The following is a 17349-nucleotide window of genomic DNA, read 5'->3' on the forward strand; positions in this document are numbered from 1 at the left end:
CTTAAAACTTTTTAACAAAAAATATGGGAGGGAAGAGGAAGGTTATTTCATTTTTAAGGCAGTGCATAAGCTCTGATAAGAGCTTTTAGTATAACTTACATATCACCTTTCAAGAATCCGGTTACATCTTTGTTGAGAAACACCCAAGATGGATTTCATAGTATACACTAACTAAACAAATTTGTTTCAAAATAAATTTTGAGATAAGGATAATCAACAACGAATAAGAATTTAATATAACCTATGACGGAAAAATATAGGGCAGCCAGAAGTCATAGTTATCTTTGGATCTTCCCAGCAGAGTGCAGATATATTGAAACAGAGACAACACTGTAAATATATTTAACAAATTCTTATTCAAGAGGAAAAAAAATGATAATATAATTTCATGCAAGATTTGAAAATGAAGCATTGAGCTATTTCCTCATGGCATGCACATGAAAATGTAGTGTTTCAAAATCTAACGCAAGTTACTTAGGATTAAAAGCCAACAAAACCCTTAATAGTTATGAACATACTAATTTCAGACGATTTAATGTGATGAGTTGATGTTCTAGTTAATCCCTATTTGATGCATATGAATACTTGGCCATTGGAAGAAAAACCTAACCATAGGACATGTAAACCTTTTTGGGATATAAGTAACAACTTACATTGTTCCAAGGAAGAAGGCAAGGGAGAGATGGAAGCCAAAAAGGAATACAGAAACAACTGCTGTAAGAAGCATTGCCACTGAAGTAGAATACACCTGTGTAAATTGAAGCAATTTGGATGTTAATCATAAATTGAATTAAAGTCATGTGATGTCAAATAAAGTATGCAGTACACTTATAAACACATATAGAGTGCATTTGATACTTAACATTCATCATAATGCCGCTCCATACAGTTAAATAAAGAGGGGATAAAAAATAGCAAATGAGTTGGATGTTGTTATGAACTTGTTCAGACTGTACGGTTTTTCTGGTATCATATTTAATTGTATGTTGTTAAGAAGCAAATGAGCCAAAGATAGATGTGGAAGCTCAAAACTCCAATTGCAGTGATTTTCATACAAGCAAAAGTCAAAAGAGAAAAACAATGGCCTCACTGCAAGTTATATAACTCCTTGTATTCATTTGACTGTTTCTAAGATGAGCAAGCATGTCCTTAAAATCTAGAGACATCCAATAAAAAGGTTATTCTGGATCTAGCACATATATGAACTATTCCAATTATAAGAATGCCATAATCTTAATTACACTATTCGACGTTACGAATTCTACAGACGTGTAAATATTCAGTCGTAGAAATGTCATATTATACAGTCATAATCCCAGTCTTACCTTCACAATGTTGTCAGCATATTTCATTACCATTGATACAGCAATTCCACTGTCAAAAACAATTAGGAAATCAGAAAACTCAGATAAAATTGAAAAAAAGATAGAGCAGTTGAAAATTGAAATAACTGATGATAAAATTGAAATAGGGACTATGTCATGTTCTTGGCATTTGTCTCTTCTGAGACTTACACACATTTTCATCAAGAATATCAAAACTTAATGTTGTTTTATCTCTTTTGATTCCCATACTTCACATCACAAGTAACCATCATTTCAGGAAGAAACAGAAGAAGCCAAAAAAGAAAAAACTAATGACTAAATCACATTACAATTTGTCCATCACATGTCAAATCTCCCTGCCTCATTATCCCATGTCAGCAGATTGGATCTCAATCCAAGAACGAGATATTCAATTAGGAATAGGAGTTAAGGAAAATCCCAGCATTCGAGAAATATTATAAAGCTCATCAGTTGACATTTACCTGAGCGCATGGTTGATAATCATAAGGAAGGTTATGAACGAATATCCATGAAAGAATCCCCTGCATAAACATTATAATATAGGAAATAAGTAACATACTATTGGCATGACATTTTAGGCCTTATAATTACAATGGCAAAAAGTATTTTCTATAGATAACACTTGGCCATTGACTATGTTATCCAAGAAGTTTAATGAGAAGGAATTAAATTTATGCAAAGAAAAAAAAATTACATGACAAAGTCCGAACATATTAGTTAAAAAATACCAAAATAAACTGCAAAAGTAAAATCGGAAAGAAGTGGTTGACTTACTTGTTCACCACTGCATCAAAATCTTGAACCAATATCGCAATAGCATTGAAGCCCATGCCAAAGATATACAACCAGAAGTTTTGAACATTTATGTTCCGAGAAGGACGCTTTTTGATAATAGCCTGCCAATATAATTTAAAAAAAAAAAACAAAGTCATGATTGTTCACTAAGAATCTTACTCGATGCTATAGTAAGAGAGTTCAAAAATGTTATTCTAAGCAGACCGGTATATCCATTGACCAATCAAATTTAACTCTAGTATTAATAAATTTAGATAACAAATTAAATATTTTGAACTTGATACAAAAGTGTTTGAATTTTAAACAATTTTTAGCACAATATTCATCCAGGTTTTAATATATTCCACCAGTTAAAAGAAGTCAACAGTATACAGTACAAATTAGGCAGTGGATTGCAGTAGGCAGTCATTCAAGAACCTCAAGAGATTAATGTAACTGCTTTTAATTAAAATCACCTCAGTATACACTCCTGCAAAACCACTCAAGAGAGCCATGACCTGAAAAGAAAAGCCTCATCATGATCATTTCAACCATAATTTTAGTCATCACTACTTTATATTTCTAATGTGTTAGTACCACAAATGTAAGCAACTCACGATTGCCATCACCCAACCTTGAACGGGAGTTTGAAGAACATGATCGGAACTGAAAAACAAAGTCAGACAAATATTAAAAAGAAATATCAATAAAACAACAAACTTCTACCATATTTTTATATTGTTTAAAGAAGTGGTTAAACATGAAAGGCAAAAAGAAGAGGGGAAAGAATAGATACTTAGACTAATAGGATACCAAATTCATATGGTGTATTATGATGTGATACAAGGGGGGCTATTAATCTCTTATTTAGACAGTGCATAATATTGAAGGATGGCTATTAAACTCTTATTTAGACAGTGCATAATATTGAAGGATGCCTATTAATCTCTTTAGTACAAAAACACATTATATATAGAAAATCCAAACAGTCTTACAAAAAATTAAGCTATTAGATAAGCTCAAGTATGTCAATCCAAACAGACCCTGGTACCATAGTAACCATTAGGATATCAGGATTCTTAAGTCCTTAGAAGCCTTATGCATCATAGTCTTAAACAAATGTCCAAGGGTTAAACTAGTTGTACTACATTAGTACTTGACCTAGAATATTAGCATAAATAAGAGTTATATTAGCATTTTGTACACATCACACCATCAGAGTCATTATATCGTTCAGAAATCTTTTTCTCATTTTTGATAATTTCCACTTTTTCCATATAGTTTCACAAGTAATCTTCAAAGCACACTCTGGAATTGATACATGATAGCGGAGACTGGGGAATAGATTTGCAAGTATAAGCATTATTTATTTCTTTCTCTCTAGATAAGTAAAAAAGAAAAAAAGATTTACAAATTCGATAGGTCAAAAAGTGTTTACACACTATCGATCATTCAGATTTCTGCAGAAATAAAAGTTCATAAACAAGCTGGAAGTTGGAACCATTAGGATTGTAAAATAAGATATAGGATCCCAAGGGAGAAAGATGATAGAGGCAAAGGGGTATTAAAAGAAATAGTATAACATAACTCCTATTGTAGCTACAGTGCACTAGCTGCAAAGTATACTTGCCTTGTACAACAGCTCCTAACTAATCCCTAAAATCTGAGAGCTAACTACCTGATTCAGTTGGTTGTGAGTCTATAAATAGATCACACCTATTGTAATTCAGTTAAGGAAATATATAAAACAGAAAACAGAAGATTTCAACTCAGAATTCTCTCTACCAATCAATGGAAATTTAGAATTTTAACGGGGAAATATCAGAGAGAAAATATGTGTCTACGCAATAGTCTTCCCAAAACAAAATACAATATCCAATAATCTTTCAGATAAATCATGTAAATAAAAAGGCTAGAAGAATGCTTTGATCCTCAATATTAAGTATGGTGCGTTTAAGGAATGGTTAATTGAATATGACATATTTTCTAGTAGTGATGATGCCTATTCCATTATAATCTATTATGATTTATTGGTTTGTCACATCATTGCTTGTGTATAAACATTTCATTGACATGAATATTAATAGATAACATCTATAGAACAGCAACATGAACCTAGTAAGATTGATATATAAATACAAAAGTGATGGCCACATGGCTTGCTTTGGATTAGTCTTACTTTGAATTCAACTGAGCTGTAGTGCACCCAGCAGTTAGTAGAACAAACGCAGCCCACTGAATCTCACTCAACCTGAAATGTAATAAGAACACAACAGTAAGCAGTCTCCCAAACCATTAATTTTGGTGATGCGGTCAACAATAAAAATAGATTCTTAGTCTTTAGGAGTACAATAATTTCTGCAGAATAAAGAATATTAGCATTGAAACTTAGAATATAGAGGATACAACAATTTCTTGGTGCATATACCAGCAGTTACTATGATGACAGGAGAATGAAAAACAACTTTTTATTATTTTAAGAAAGAACAAAAAAACAAGAGTGGTACCTTCTCTTAAGTATAATTCTGTAGAGCACGCCTGTACTGATAATATTAAAGTTCTTCAATATCTGATAGCCTGGAGCATCTACATATGCAAATATGTAATACTGCCATAAAATTGAAAAGTACTTACAATCATAATTCAGAAAGCAATATAACATCTGTTGCGAAAAAAGAAGGAAAAAATTTGTAGAATAACTCCATTGTCATCAAACAAACATAAATGATTGGTGACGAACCTGAAGCAAATTTTTGACAAGGTAAAGTGCTGCTGGGATAGGATACACACTAACTTCGTCAAACGTTGTAGTCAACCTAGGTTAAGGGCAGAATCAACATCAATTTACTTAAACTCAGTTTCCATACACAGCCAACAAGGGAAAAGGTAAAAGTTGAATATAAAAAATGAAGTTGCAAATATGTAAACACGAACAAGATTGTTTTTTATTATAAATAAAGTTATTATTATATAAAAGTATAACCTGTTGTCGTCGGTGACGCCCTCTGTTCTCCATGTTTTTGCCAAGGCGACGAGGGATATGGCACATTTTAAAGTCTCAACCTATAAGAAGCATAAGAGAAGAGAAGAAAATAAAAGAAAGGAGGTTTAAAATAGAAGGAGGAGTGTGAGACAAGTGTAGAAGACATACCAAAAAATTAGCAGTAGTAACACTATACTCATACTTGCCAGCTCTCTTAGACCAAACAATTAGAATGGCTTGGGAGCTAGTAAGAATAGTCAATGCAAATGTAACAAGCGACCTATAGATACATATGAAGACAGAAAATAATTAAGAAATTGAACAAAGAGATAGAAATGTGAAAATAATGATGATACATACTTGCGCTTCCACTGTGCTTTGGTCTTGTGAGTGTCAATTTTGGGTTCTCCAGAGACCGAAGGGACTGCAAGTGTAGAGAATGAATGACAAGATAAGAAAAAGATGAAAATGGAATTATAAGAGAAAGAAGAAAGCATAACAAGCGCACCTGAAAGCAAAAATGATTTTTCAACATCGTCGACCTCCGCAGCCCTATCTATATCTATATCCTAAACAAAATAACAATGCGAATCAATTAAAGAAATGGATGAATGAATGTTGATGAAAGCACTCACCTCATCTTTGATTTTCCTGTACTCCATTTTAGTGTTAGATATCACAACAGAACAAGAGATCTACACTTTAATTAATCCGATACTATCACTTGTACACATTCACTTCAAACTTCAATTTAAACTCTCCTGAATTGATTTCCTTTTTCAAATTTCAATTCTCTTCAAACAGATCTCATTCTCAACTATTTCCCTTTCTTTTTCGCGTTATTTCTCTTTCGTCTTTCAGTATCACTTGCAAAACTTTTTTTTTATGCCGTATTTGGGCCTTTGGGCCTGAACCAATATTGATGTACATTTTACTTTTCATCTATCTTTACTTTTTGCGCCCTCAAAAATCTTAGTCACACTTTTTTTTTTTAAATAATTCATTAGTTTATATTTTAAAAGAAACATCCATGCCTCATTACTTATATATTCTAACTCAAATTGTTTTAATCTATGAACCAACCTTTTTTTTCTTATTTAATTTTTTTGGTGTAACAAGTTTCTATTGTAGACAGACACTAACTCATTCAATAAAATAGGATCATAAATAACCTGCATTCATATTAATATTTTACATCTGGAGGCTTAATGAAATTATCATATACTAGTTAGTAGTTGATGACCAAGAGACAAAAGAGAATAAAGCATTAACTCGCATAACATAACATAACATAACATATAGAGTACATGTATAAAAGGATTATTATTGTTGTTAATAATTACACAAATTTAGACTATTATTTATTACACTTGGACTTCATATGGGTCTAGGTAGGTACACCGACAAAATCTTAATTTGGCGGCAACTTATACAAAATAAATAATTATTTTATTCTTTTTTTAATTTTTAATTTTTATAATTGTAAAAAATTACACATTCCATAATTTTCTAAAAATTAATTTATAAAGTTCAAGTTTAAAAATGAGTTTAATTGTGATATATTGACATATAAAATAGTTTAATATTTTTATTCAATAAGAATATAACACTTTGTCATTTCATATAAATATTTTAAAAATTTTAATCTGATTTATCAAGTAATTGATTATTTTTTCTTTATAAATATTTATTTAATATATAATTAAATTTGAAATCCAAACTCTTTGCTTGTGTGATTTAACATACTATTTTAGACGGCTTCCTTGATGAACAGGTAGGTAAGAGAGTTTTGAAAGAATAGAAATTTAAAAATAGAAAAAGAAAATGGCATATATTAATGGTGGATTCTTAATTACCCATCTAAAAATATTGGGTAACTTTACCCAACTTAGTTGTCAAATTTTGAATGGTTCATGTGCCACTTTATTACATTAATTAGCCATAGATACTATTATTCTATAATTATAAGTTTGCCCCAAATACATTAAATGTAGGTTATCATTTCCAACTCAATTGAATGTTCATTATTCTCCAATTTAGATCCTATTCAGCATGGGCTACTATAGGTCTTTCACGTAGGAGACCTCATATTTTCTTTTTTTTCACAAATAGATAGAAACCGCTGGATTACATGATAGAATGGTGCACTATCACACACAATAAAAAAACTCCCAATTATACATACTGACATAGTGAGAATAATGTTTCAATATTTCAATAAAACACATATTAATTCCAATTAAATTGTAATATTTTTATGCAAATTAAATTAGAGGAAAAGGGATATACAATGACAGTGTAAAATATTTTTACACTGTCAACCAATTACAATCATATATTTAATTAAAATATAATTTTAATTTTAAAAAATTAATATAACATGAAAAATGTAAGAATTTTGATTGGTTATATGTTTAAAGTTAATTTACAATGTCAGTGCACAACTTTTAAACTCATTAAATTATTGCTGCTACTATATATTTTTATGAGGCACTACATTATCTCACGTGAAGATTAAGTTGAACTATTCCTCATAATTAATTTCATATATTTTTTTATATAGCAATAATATCCCTTTTATTAATTAATTAATATGTAAATGTTGCAACATATTTTAAATGATAAAAAGTTTATTCAAATTAAATTAAATAATTTTCATTTGATTAATCTTCAAACTTTAATAAAATAAACTAAAATAAAATATTAACTAATAAATTAATTTGTTAATTGTTTTTGATAAAATAATATTTTAAAATTTTTATCTTTTTAATATAGTGTTTTTAAAAATATCAAATTTTAAATTGTTACTAACATTAAAAATATAATATTTTTTAATATCAATTTTTTAAAATATATTGATAAAAATAATTAAGTGATTTTAACTATGAGATAATTAATAAAATATAATTTAAAAATATTAGTCTTTGGAATTTTTTTGGAAAGTCTTCGTAGAATATAAGATTAAGATGAAGTACTCCTATGAGAGTATCCAGATACCACAGACTTAGATAGGAAACTCCTAAGAGAGTATTCAGTACCACAAACTAAGATGAGGAACTCATGAGAGTATTAGGATACCACAAAGTAAGATGGGGAACTCTTATGAAAGTATTTAGATACCACCGAATAAGATGAAGAACTCCAGAGAGTATTCAGATACCACAAAGTAAGATGAGGAACTCTTATCAGAGTATTTAGATACCACGGAGTAATAAGAGAAACTCCTGAGTATTCAGATACCAATTGTTGATGGTCCAATATGTGTGAACCATGTCAAGGATGCATAGAAGACGATCAACTATGTGTGAACCATATCAGATAGTCAATTGATGATGGTAGACTATGTGTGAACCATGTCAAGAATGCATAGAAGACGGTCGACTATGTGTGAACCATGTTAGATAATCAACTAATGTCGGTCGACTTTGTGTGAACCATGTCAGGGAAGCATTGGAGACAGTCGACTATGTGTGAACCATGTCGGATAATTAACTGATGATGGTCGACTATGTGTGAACCATGTCAGGGATGCATATAAGACGATCAACTATGTCTGAACCGTGAAAGATAGTCAACTGATGATGGTCTACTATGTGTGAACCATGTCAGATAGTCAACTATGTGTGAACCATGTCATAAATGCATTGAAGATGGTCAATTATATGTGAACAACATAAGATAGTTAACTGATGATGGTAAACAATGTGTGAACCATGTCAGGGATGCATAGGATGATGGTCAACTATGTGTGAACCATGGAAGATAGTCAACTGATGATGGTCGACTATGTGTGAACCATGTCAGGGATGCATTGAAGACGGTCGACTATGTGTGAACCATGTCATACAATCAACTGATGATGTCCTACTATGAGTAAACAATGCCAACTGATGATGTCCGACTATGTGTGAATAATGTAATGGAAGATAGTCAACTGATAATGGAAGATCAGTGAAAGGTATAGTTCCCATGGTGTGGAACTTGTGCTGGCAGGGCCGTATCAACGATGTTGGATCGATCGGTGGTTTATTCCCATTGATGATGATTGGTACCACATGCATAGTGTCAGTTCATTACATATGCATGATTTGTTGTGACTTGATTGATGAGTATGATGTGTGTTAGAATAATGTATTTTTTTTTTGTGTTTGTGTAAGTGATGGATGTTTCCTGATAATCTGAATATGATGAAATTGAGTGAATAATATAACTATGAGGTGTTATTGTTTATGATGCAATAATATTTGTTAATCGTGAATGAGACTACTCACCCTTACATGTTGTCATTTTCAGATTGAAGATAGCGGCTTTCGACTTGGTGAGGTTAGCTCATGAGTCAGTGTATTAGTTTAGCGTCAAGTGTCATGCTCTGATAATTGTAACACTGGAGAACATTAGCTTAGTGTAAGTCATGTTTTAATAACCCTATTTAATTTAAATATATGATAATGGTCTGAAGTAAAGTGATAAAAAAAGGTATAGTATAATTGAATAATATGGTAAAATAAAAAATTTGAAAATTATGAAATTGAATATTATATGGTGTAATTAAAATTATGAAATTGAATATTTATGATAAAATAAAAAATTTGAAAATTAAAATTCAAAATTGAATTTGGTTATTTTGGATGTGCACGCAATATATATTTATGATATGTAATTAAAAAACTCAATTTTATAATAAATTAAATATTAAAAAAGCAACTAAACAATTGAACTCGAGTGGTAAACGAGCTCCTGCTAAATAACATTGCTAATCTTATTATTAAGTTTAGGGGTAAATGAAAATAAGTTTTCTTATTAATATTGTATTAATTTTTTAAAACTACACTTAATCCAATTAAAATATTTTTTATGAGAGGAGTAGTCATCTAACATATCTTGATTTAAATATATCATATATTTTTTATAAAAAAAATTGTAAATCATATTAGTATTAAGAATAGTATTTTTTTTAAACAAGTATTTAAAAAATAGAAAAATATAATAAGGAAAACATCAAAACGAAAACCTGAAGCATCATGTAAAGAGAAAAAAATCATATGTATTGTTTTCTATGCACAGTGAATTAATTTGTGGTGATGATCATTAATTAAAATTCTGCATTGGAAACTAACATCAATTTAATTACATAGGATAAATTTATAATTATTAAAAGATACAACAACTAGTTGTAATTATAAATTTTCTAATGACATGTCATATGGCATATTTTTAAACCAATCAATTACTTACAATTCATATGGGTAATGTTACCCAACTTATTTTGTTGGGTAATGAAGTTGCCCCCTATATTAATATATATGTTGGCATAAAATAAAAATAGCAATGGGTGTAAATGGTGAAGAAATAGACCCCACAAAGGGAATAAACAGGCTGTGATAGAGCTGTGAAGGATACATTTCACCATAATATTATCATCATTTCTCCACAAACAAAGCTACCCAAGGTTTTAGTAGTAACCAACACGCACGCAAACACCAAAACCCACAAACAAAACACAGAGAAATTGTTATCATCATTATTTGTCCACAGAAGAGACAACAATATACATCATGAGCAGAAACTTCTTCCCCAATAGAAGCGGAAATGCCCTCCCTGTATCCACCACCAACGATGATGCAGCCGCAGCAGGAGTAGCAGGAGGCATTCGCAGACGTCTATCAAGTTCTTCCCTCAACAACATCCCCGCAGCAGCAGCTAATTGGTCATTTCCCAGATCCAAGTCCCTCTCTTTCTCCTCCTCCTCCGTAGGTGATTCTATCAGAAGTTGGTGGCTCTGGATTTTCGCCTGGATCCTCTCCAGGAAACCTATCTTTGCAACAGATCTTGAAATGAACGAGCAGGAAACAAAGCACCTTGCATCCGGCGACAGAGGAAGTTGGAAACATGTTTTCTACCGGATGCGTTCTGAGATCAAAAGAATCACCAATTCTGATGACTCGTACCTTCCTCAAACCTACACGCCAAATCCACAAACAATGATATGATAATATTCATCACGGCGAGGCGAGTGTTAATTATTTTTGTGAATGCATCTTCAAATAATTCCATGCATCCATTCTTCAAAATACTTTTGCAATAGACTTCCTCCAGAAAATTACTTCTGCAATAGACTTCCTCCAGAAAATTACTTCTGCAATTCCTTCTTTATTTTTTTATGTATAATTAATATTCTTGCTTGTGTAATTCTGTAATATTCATTGTTGCCTTGTCCGTCGTAAACGTGACAAAAAAAAGGTTGTACGTAATCACTAGTTATTTTACATATTATTCTTGTTATTCTCTCTCTTTCTATAATAATAATAATAATAATAATAATAATATAACTAGGTTGTTTTGTGGATTGCAATCTTATCATATTACCAGCTGTTCTGTGTCGGTGCTATATATAATAGCTGGCCTCTTTTGCCTTTCAAAAAAACAAAAATAAATCTACCACTTTAATTTTGGGTGGGGTTTCAATTTCATTATGACTCAAGTTAACTTTGACGAAAGAAACAAAGACAAAAAGAGGTAAACTAAACCGTGTATTGTGCCAAGGCTGTCTTTGGACGGTTCCACCGCACAGCACAGCACAGCACAGCACAGCACAGCACACTGTTATTGTTATGATGCTACATCACATGTTTTTGCTATCTGTCGGTGCATTACTTCATTTTTCCAGTTGTCATTAATATAAACATATACTATAGATGTGCATGTTTTTGCATGTGCATTACCACTAAAAACATTGCATTTATTCAAATCTTATTTTGGATGAAAATTCGAGCATTCGGTTTCATTGACTTCAACTTCAATGCTAATAATACTCCTCCTCCCTCCCTCTTCATTCACACTTGAATTCCTTTCGTATTTCACTTCAATCCTCTTTCTTAGATATAAACTTATTATGCTCACTTACTCTACTCTAACATATGCACAAAAAACAGTAATTAAAAACTACAAATAAGCTTCACCAAATGAAAAGTATTGAAAACTAAAGTCACTCATTTTGGGACCAGTCTTTATTGCAAATGTGATCAATATTATGGACAATGGACTATATAATACAATATTCTAAGAAAAATATATACTAGTATGTTTAATTGACATTTATTATCTTTCAAATATGTGCCATTCGAAAATAAATCTTTTAAATAAATGTGTTTAATTGAATTTTTTTTCCTCCCATTCATTTATGTGGAATGATGAATTTGTTCTGCTCATCAATTACAAATTTTCAAACTATAAGATGAAATCTATATTTTAATATATATTTTATATGTAATTCATTTCATTTCATCTTCCTCGACTTGTTTTAACATATTTAGATAAATATATTTAAAGGGGACAACTTCTCTATCCATCTAAAAAAGTTGGGTAGTGTACCTTCCACCAATAATATTGCATCATTTAGTTTTATCTTATTTAATTAATTATTAAATAACATATTTTTTGGTTGTTTCCAAGACATTTTATATTGAAGGTAACTTTACCCAACTTTTTGAGTTGGGTAGATAAGAATTCACCATATTTAAATATTTATTTGTGAGCTTAAGAAAATCCTTTCAGAATTAAATTGATTTTAAAACTTAACCTATTTAGTATCGAGTATAAAATAAGAGGTTAAAGGTAGTGCACTGTAAAATATTTTACATATTCAGTGCATCACAACTCTTAAAAGGAAATACTTTAAATATGATTTAGACAAAATCAAACTTCTATAAAAATCAACGGTTATGATTTCATTGACAGTGTAAAACTGCTTTACACAGTCGGTGTATTTTCATTAAATTCATAAAATAAAGTTGGATATAACAAATAATTTAAATATATTTAATGTTTTTATATTATAATTTTTGATTAAATATATCTTTTTAAAATAATATCATCAACTTTAAAATCGTGTTTAATTGCATATGGTTAGCGGCTTAATATGTTTAAATTATATATTATCGAGGACATTTAACACACTCTTTCATCCATGCTATCGAAAATCATATAACAAGTGGTTCAATAACAATAATATGTGGGATTTTTAACACATTTTTTCACATAACATATAATATAACAAGTGGTTCAATAACAATAATCTGATTGTATGTAACACATAACATTTTAAACTTTGCTTCGATACCATGTTAATAAATGTTGTTGGTCGATTTGAAAATCTCAAAATGATATAGTTTTTTTCGGCTCTTCGATGGTACCAAAAAATGTAGAAGACATAAATATTATTTTGGCTTGGAAATAACATTTTAGTAGATTTGTGGAAAACTCACGTGCCTTCTCGGCTTGGCTTGAGAATCCTATTCTGTTTCTAAACTAATAACAGTTTGAGTGGCTTCGGCCTCCCTCAAATGTGTTCCCATTGTGTTTTTTTGGCTTGTTGCTATTGTAGGTGTTTTTGATCGGAGAGATCTAGTTTTGTTTAAATGTTGATTTTTATGCCTTTTTTTCTTAGGGAGTATGTGTATATATATATATATATATATATATATATATATATATATATATATATATATATATATATATATATATATATATATATATATATATTTGAAAAAAAATTGATTTGGGGTGGTTAACCATTATACTTTAAATGTGTTAACCATTCAAGTTACTTTAAAAAAGAAAATCGTGAAACTTATATGGAAATAATATTATTTGGGGTCCTTATTATCATGCCTAAATAATTAAAATAACTGATTATCATCCTTTTCATGGGTAGTTGACAGAGAGAGACGTATAATCATGTGCGAAAAAGAACGAAAGAGAATAATGGCACTGCCAGCACCGACAGTTGAGCGTTTATATTATTTTTGTTTGAGAAAATATAGAAGGAATGTCTAAAATTCTTTTGTTGTTGAAATTTATACATCATTCAGTCAAAAACTATTTTGACATACTAGCAGCCATTTCATAAGTTAGACCGCTACTATGTGTTATATGATATCGCATAGTTAACAATACAACATATAATGTTAAAAGTAACAAAAATAGTGGATGTGGAAAAAATTAAATGAAAGTCCCCTAAACAATTTCATGCCATACATAATCAGCTGCTATAAATTGCCGGAGTGTGTTTGTCCTGGAATTTAATCAATCCTAGTAAAATTTTGGTGGAGAGCAAAAAAACAGAGACAGGAAGATTAATTGGATGAATTAAGATATGTTGGCTGTAACGCCTGTATAATTTTAATATTAATTTAATTTTATTATTGAATTAATAATTAGAATTATTAAAGAAATTGTGGAAATAATGAATAAATGAGGTTTTGGCTTTTGGGCCATATGTGGAAATAGAGGAAGAAGGGGGGGTAATTCTGAAAAACCTTTTTCTAATTTTATTATTTCATAAACATTGGAATTGGGAAAAAAGAAAGAGCGTGAAAGAAAGAAGTCTGAAGAACGAGGAACGTGAAGGAGAACGATAGAGGGAGAGACCAAGAATCCAGAATTATCTAAGGTAAGGGGGGACTTGTCTGATTAACATCTATTATCGGGTTAGGGGTTGGTAATGCTGAATAGATGTAGAATTCGGATCAATTGAGTCATATGATAGGTTTAGGGATTGTGTCAATTGTATGATATTTGACCCCTGTGTTTGAATCTATGATGTATGTGTTGTTATAATCTCAATTGATGTATATTTGGTGCATTACGAGACGTAAATTGTGTTGTTTGTGCATTCTAATTCTCCATGTTCGCACTGGTATGTGTTGGGGTGTTTGGGATACATGGAATGCTGTTTTTCTGCAGATTGGGGTTTTTAGAATCGCGGTTCGCGCCGCGTACATAGGGGAGGCGCCGCGAACCTGAAGGCATAAGGTAAGGAAGTCTTGTTGCGTTCAGTACGCGCCGCGAACAGGTGACCGCGCCGCGAAGGCGTTGTTCCGATTCGTTCCGCGCCGCGAACATGTGGCCGCGCCGCGATGGCGTTGTTTCGATTCGTTCCGCGCCGCGAATGTGTGATGGCGCCGCGTGCTGTTGATGTTTTGTGATTTTTTTAAAGAAAGTTCAAAGAGGCATAACTTTCTAACCGTTGGTTCATTTGATGCGCCGTTTTGGGCTAAATGAACCTTATTAAACGATCTATGTGATGATGATTTGACTGGTTTTAGAATGATGATAATATATGTTACTATTTCTTGATGATGATGATGATTGTAGTAAATATGTGCATGTTTTCGACATGATGATGATAGAATTGTGGTTGAATGATGTTAATATATATGAACATACTTGAATGATGATGATGATTATTGAGGATGATGATGATAATGATATAAGTATGTTATATATGTTGCATTCATTCATGTGCATTGTTGATACTGTATCCATAAGGGAAGTGTTGGATCAGTGAAGGGCATGATTCCCATTGTGTGGAATCTGTGCTGGCAGGGCCGTATCTGGATGATGATAGATCGGTCATGGGTCATTCCCATTGGATGACGTTGGTACCACATGGATAGTGTCAGTTCATTCATATGCACGATTTATGACATGATTGGAAGTATTCCAGTGTTGTAAATGCTGATGATGCGTTAGTTGTTATTTGTTTTGTTTTGATTGTCTGTTTATGAAACAATTGGGTGAATGATGCAACTGTGACGTGTTATTGCTTTATAACCTTATAACATTTGTTAATTATGACGAGACTCACCCTTACATGTTGTCATTTTCAGACTGAGGATAGCGGCTGTTCGACTCGGTGAGGATTAGCTCATGAGTCCGTGTTTTAGTTAGCGTCAGGTGTCATGCTCTGGTAGTTGTAACACTGGGAACGTTTGTTTGTAGTTTTGATTGTAACTCTATATTTATCTGTTTTGGTTGGAGTCTGATACGTTTAATAATAATGTAGACTTGATGTGGTATTTTTCCGCTGCGTAGAACATGGTTTGGATAATGAGTTATGATTTTCAGGTGTTCCAATGATGCATGACTTATGTGACGTGTAATTTGTTATTTATGAATTGTGATACCTCTCTACATGTTACTCTGATTTAATAATTTGTTTAATTGCCGCGGGTTATTTAGAGGGGTGTTACAATAGTGGTATCAGAGCATAGTTGGTCGTTGTGACCAGAGTCTTAGTGTCAGTGTCAGTTTTCCTGTGTATACGACTAATACGAGTTATTTGTCGATGCTTTGTTCTGACTGGATTGTTGCATTTAAGCAGAACAAATGGCTGGAAGAGGAGGAAGAAACGATGATGCTCTTGCTGAGGCTCTGGGCATGATTGCTGGTGTGCTTGGAGGAGGGACTGTAGGAGCAGGGATTGGTGCTGATAGGCAACTGGGGAATTTTCAGAGGAACAATCCTCCATTGTTCAAAGGCACGCACGATCCTGAGGGTGCTCAGAAATGGCTCAAAGAGATCGAGAGGATTTTCCGAGTCATAGATTGTGCTGAGAATCTCAAGGTGAGGTTTGGTACCCACATGTTGTCTGAGGAGGCTGATGACTGGTGGTTGACAACAAAAGCTGAACTGGATGCCGGCGGTATAGCGGTTACTTGGGCTATATTCAAAAGGGAGTTTCTGAGGAGGTATTTTCCTGAGGATGTCAGGGGCAGAAAAGAAGTGGAATTTTTGGAGTTGGTTCAAGGTAACATGACTGTACCAGAGTATGCTGCCAAGTTTGTGGAACTGGCAAAGTACTATGTGCACTACAACAACGACGAAGCCAGTGAATTCTCGAAATGTGTCAAGTTTGAGAATGGCCTTCGTGATGAGATCAAGCAGGGTATCAGGTACCAGAGGATCCGGAGATTTGTGGATCTGGTGGATTGTAGCAGGATTTTCGAAGAAGATAGCGTCAAGCTGAAGTCATCTCACTCTCGCGAGTTGGTTGACAGAAAGGGGAAGAAGCCTATGGACAGAGGTAAACCATATGGTAGAGGTAAACCTGTTGATTGGAAGAAACCCAGTGGGGGAGATTCCAGTGCTCGTATCAGATGCTACAATTGTGGTGAGATGGGACATCGTAGGAATGAGTGTAAGCTGAACCAGAAGAAGTGCTTCAAGTGTGAGGAAGTGGGTCATGTCGCGGCTGATTGTAAGAAGAGGGTTGTGACTTGTTACAACTGTGGTGAAGAAGGTCACATCAGTCCTAATTGTCCTAAGCCAAAGAAGAACCAATCGGGAGGAAAGGTTTTTGCTTTGACCGGGTCAGAGACTACTCCAGAGGACAGATTGATTAAAGGTACGTGTTTCATTCATGGCACACCTTTAGTTGCAATTATTGATACGGGAGCAACTCAT

General features: G+C 32.3%; 2 protein-coding genes across 2 annotated transcripts; one reads left to right on the forward strand and one right to left on the reverse strand.

The window, feature by feature from the left end:
* Nucleotides 1–26: 26 nt before the first annotated feature.
* LOC131626221 (CMP-sialic acid transporter 4-like) lies at nucleotides 27–5945 on the reverse strand. The gene is made up of 15 exons (XM_058897052.1): nucleotides 5739–5945; nucleotides 5612–5672; nucleotides 5464–5527; nucleotides 5272–5383; nucleotides 5104–5183; nucleotides 4861–4936; nucleotides 4628–4728; nucleotides 4300–4371; nucleotides 2738–2786; nucleotides 2597–2638; nucleotides 2121–2242; nucleotides 1808–1867; nucleotides 1326–1374; nucleotides 654–748; nucleotides 27–330 (listed from the first exon to the last, which is right to left on the reverse strand). The coding sequence occupies exons 1-15, from the start codon at nucleotides 5763–5765 to the stop codon at nucleotides 279–281; spliced, it is 1062 nt and encodes a 353-aa protein (XP_058753035.1). The 5' UTR covers nucleotides 5766–5945; the 3' UTR covers nucleotides 27–278.
* Nucleotides 5946–10441: 4496 nt separating this feature from the next.
* On the forward strand, nucleotides 10442–11385 carry LOC131626214 (uncharacterized). The gene has a single exon (XM_058897042.1). It carries the CDS (start codon nucleotides 10659–10661, stop codon nucleotides 11091–11093), a length of 435 nt encoding a protein of 144 aa, XP_058753025.1. The 5' UTR covers nucleotides 10442–10658; the 3' UTR covers nucleotides 11094–11385.
* Nucleotides 11386–17349: the final 5964 nt, after the last annotated feature.

Source organism: Vicia villosa, unplaced genomic scaffold (genome assembly GCF_029867415.1).
Source record: "Vicia villosa cultivar HV-30 ecotype Madison, WI unplaced genomic scaffold, Vvil1.0 ctg.000274F_1_1, whole genome shotgun sequence".
Classification (NCBI taxonomy): domain Eukaryota; kingdom Viridiplantae; phylum Streptophyta; class Magnoliopsida; order Fabales; family Fabaceae; genus Vicia; species Vicia villosa.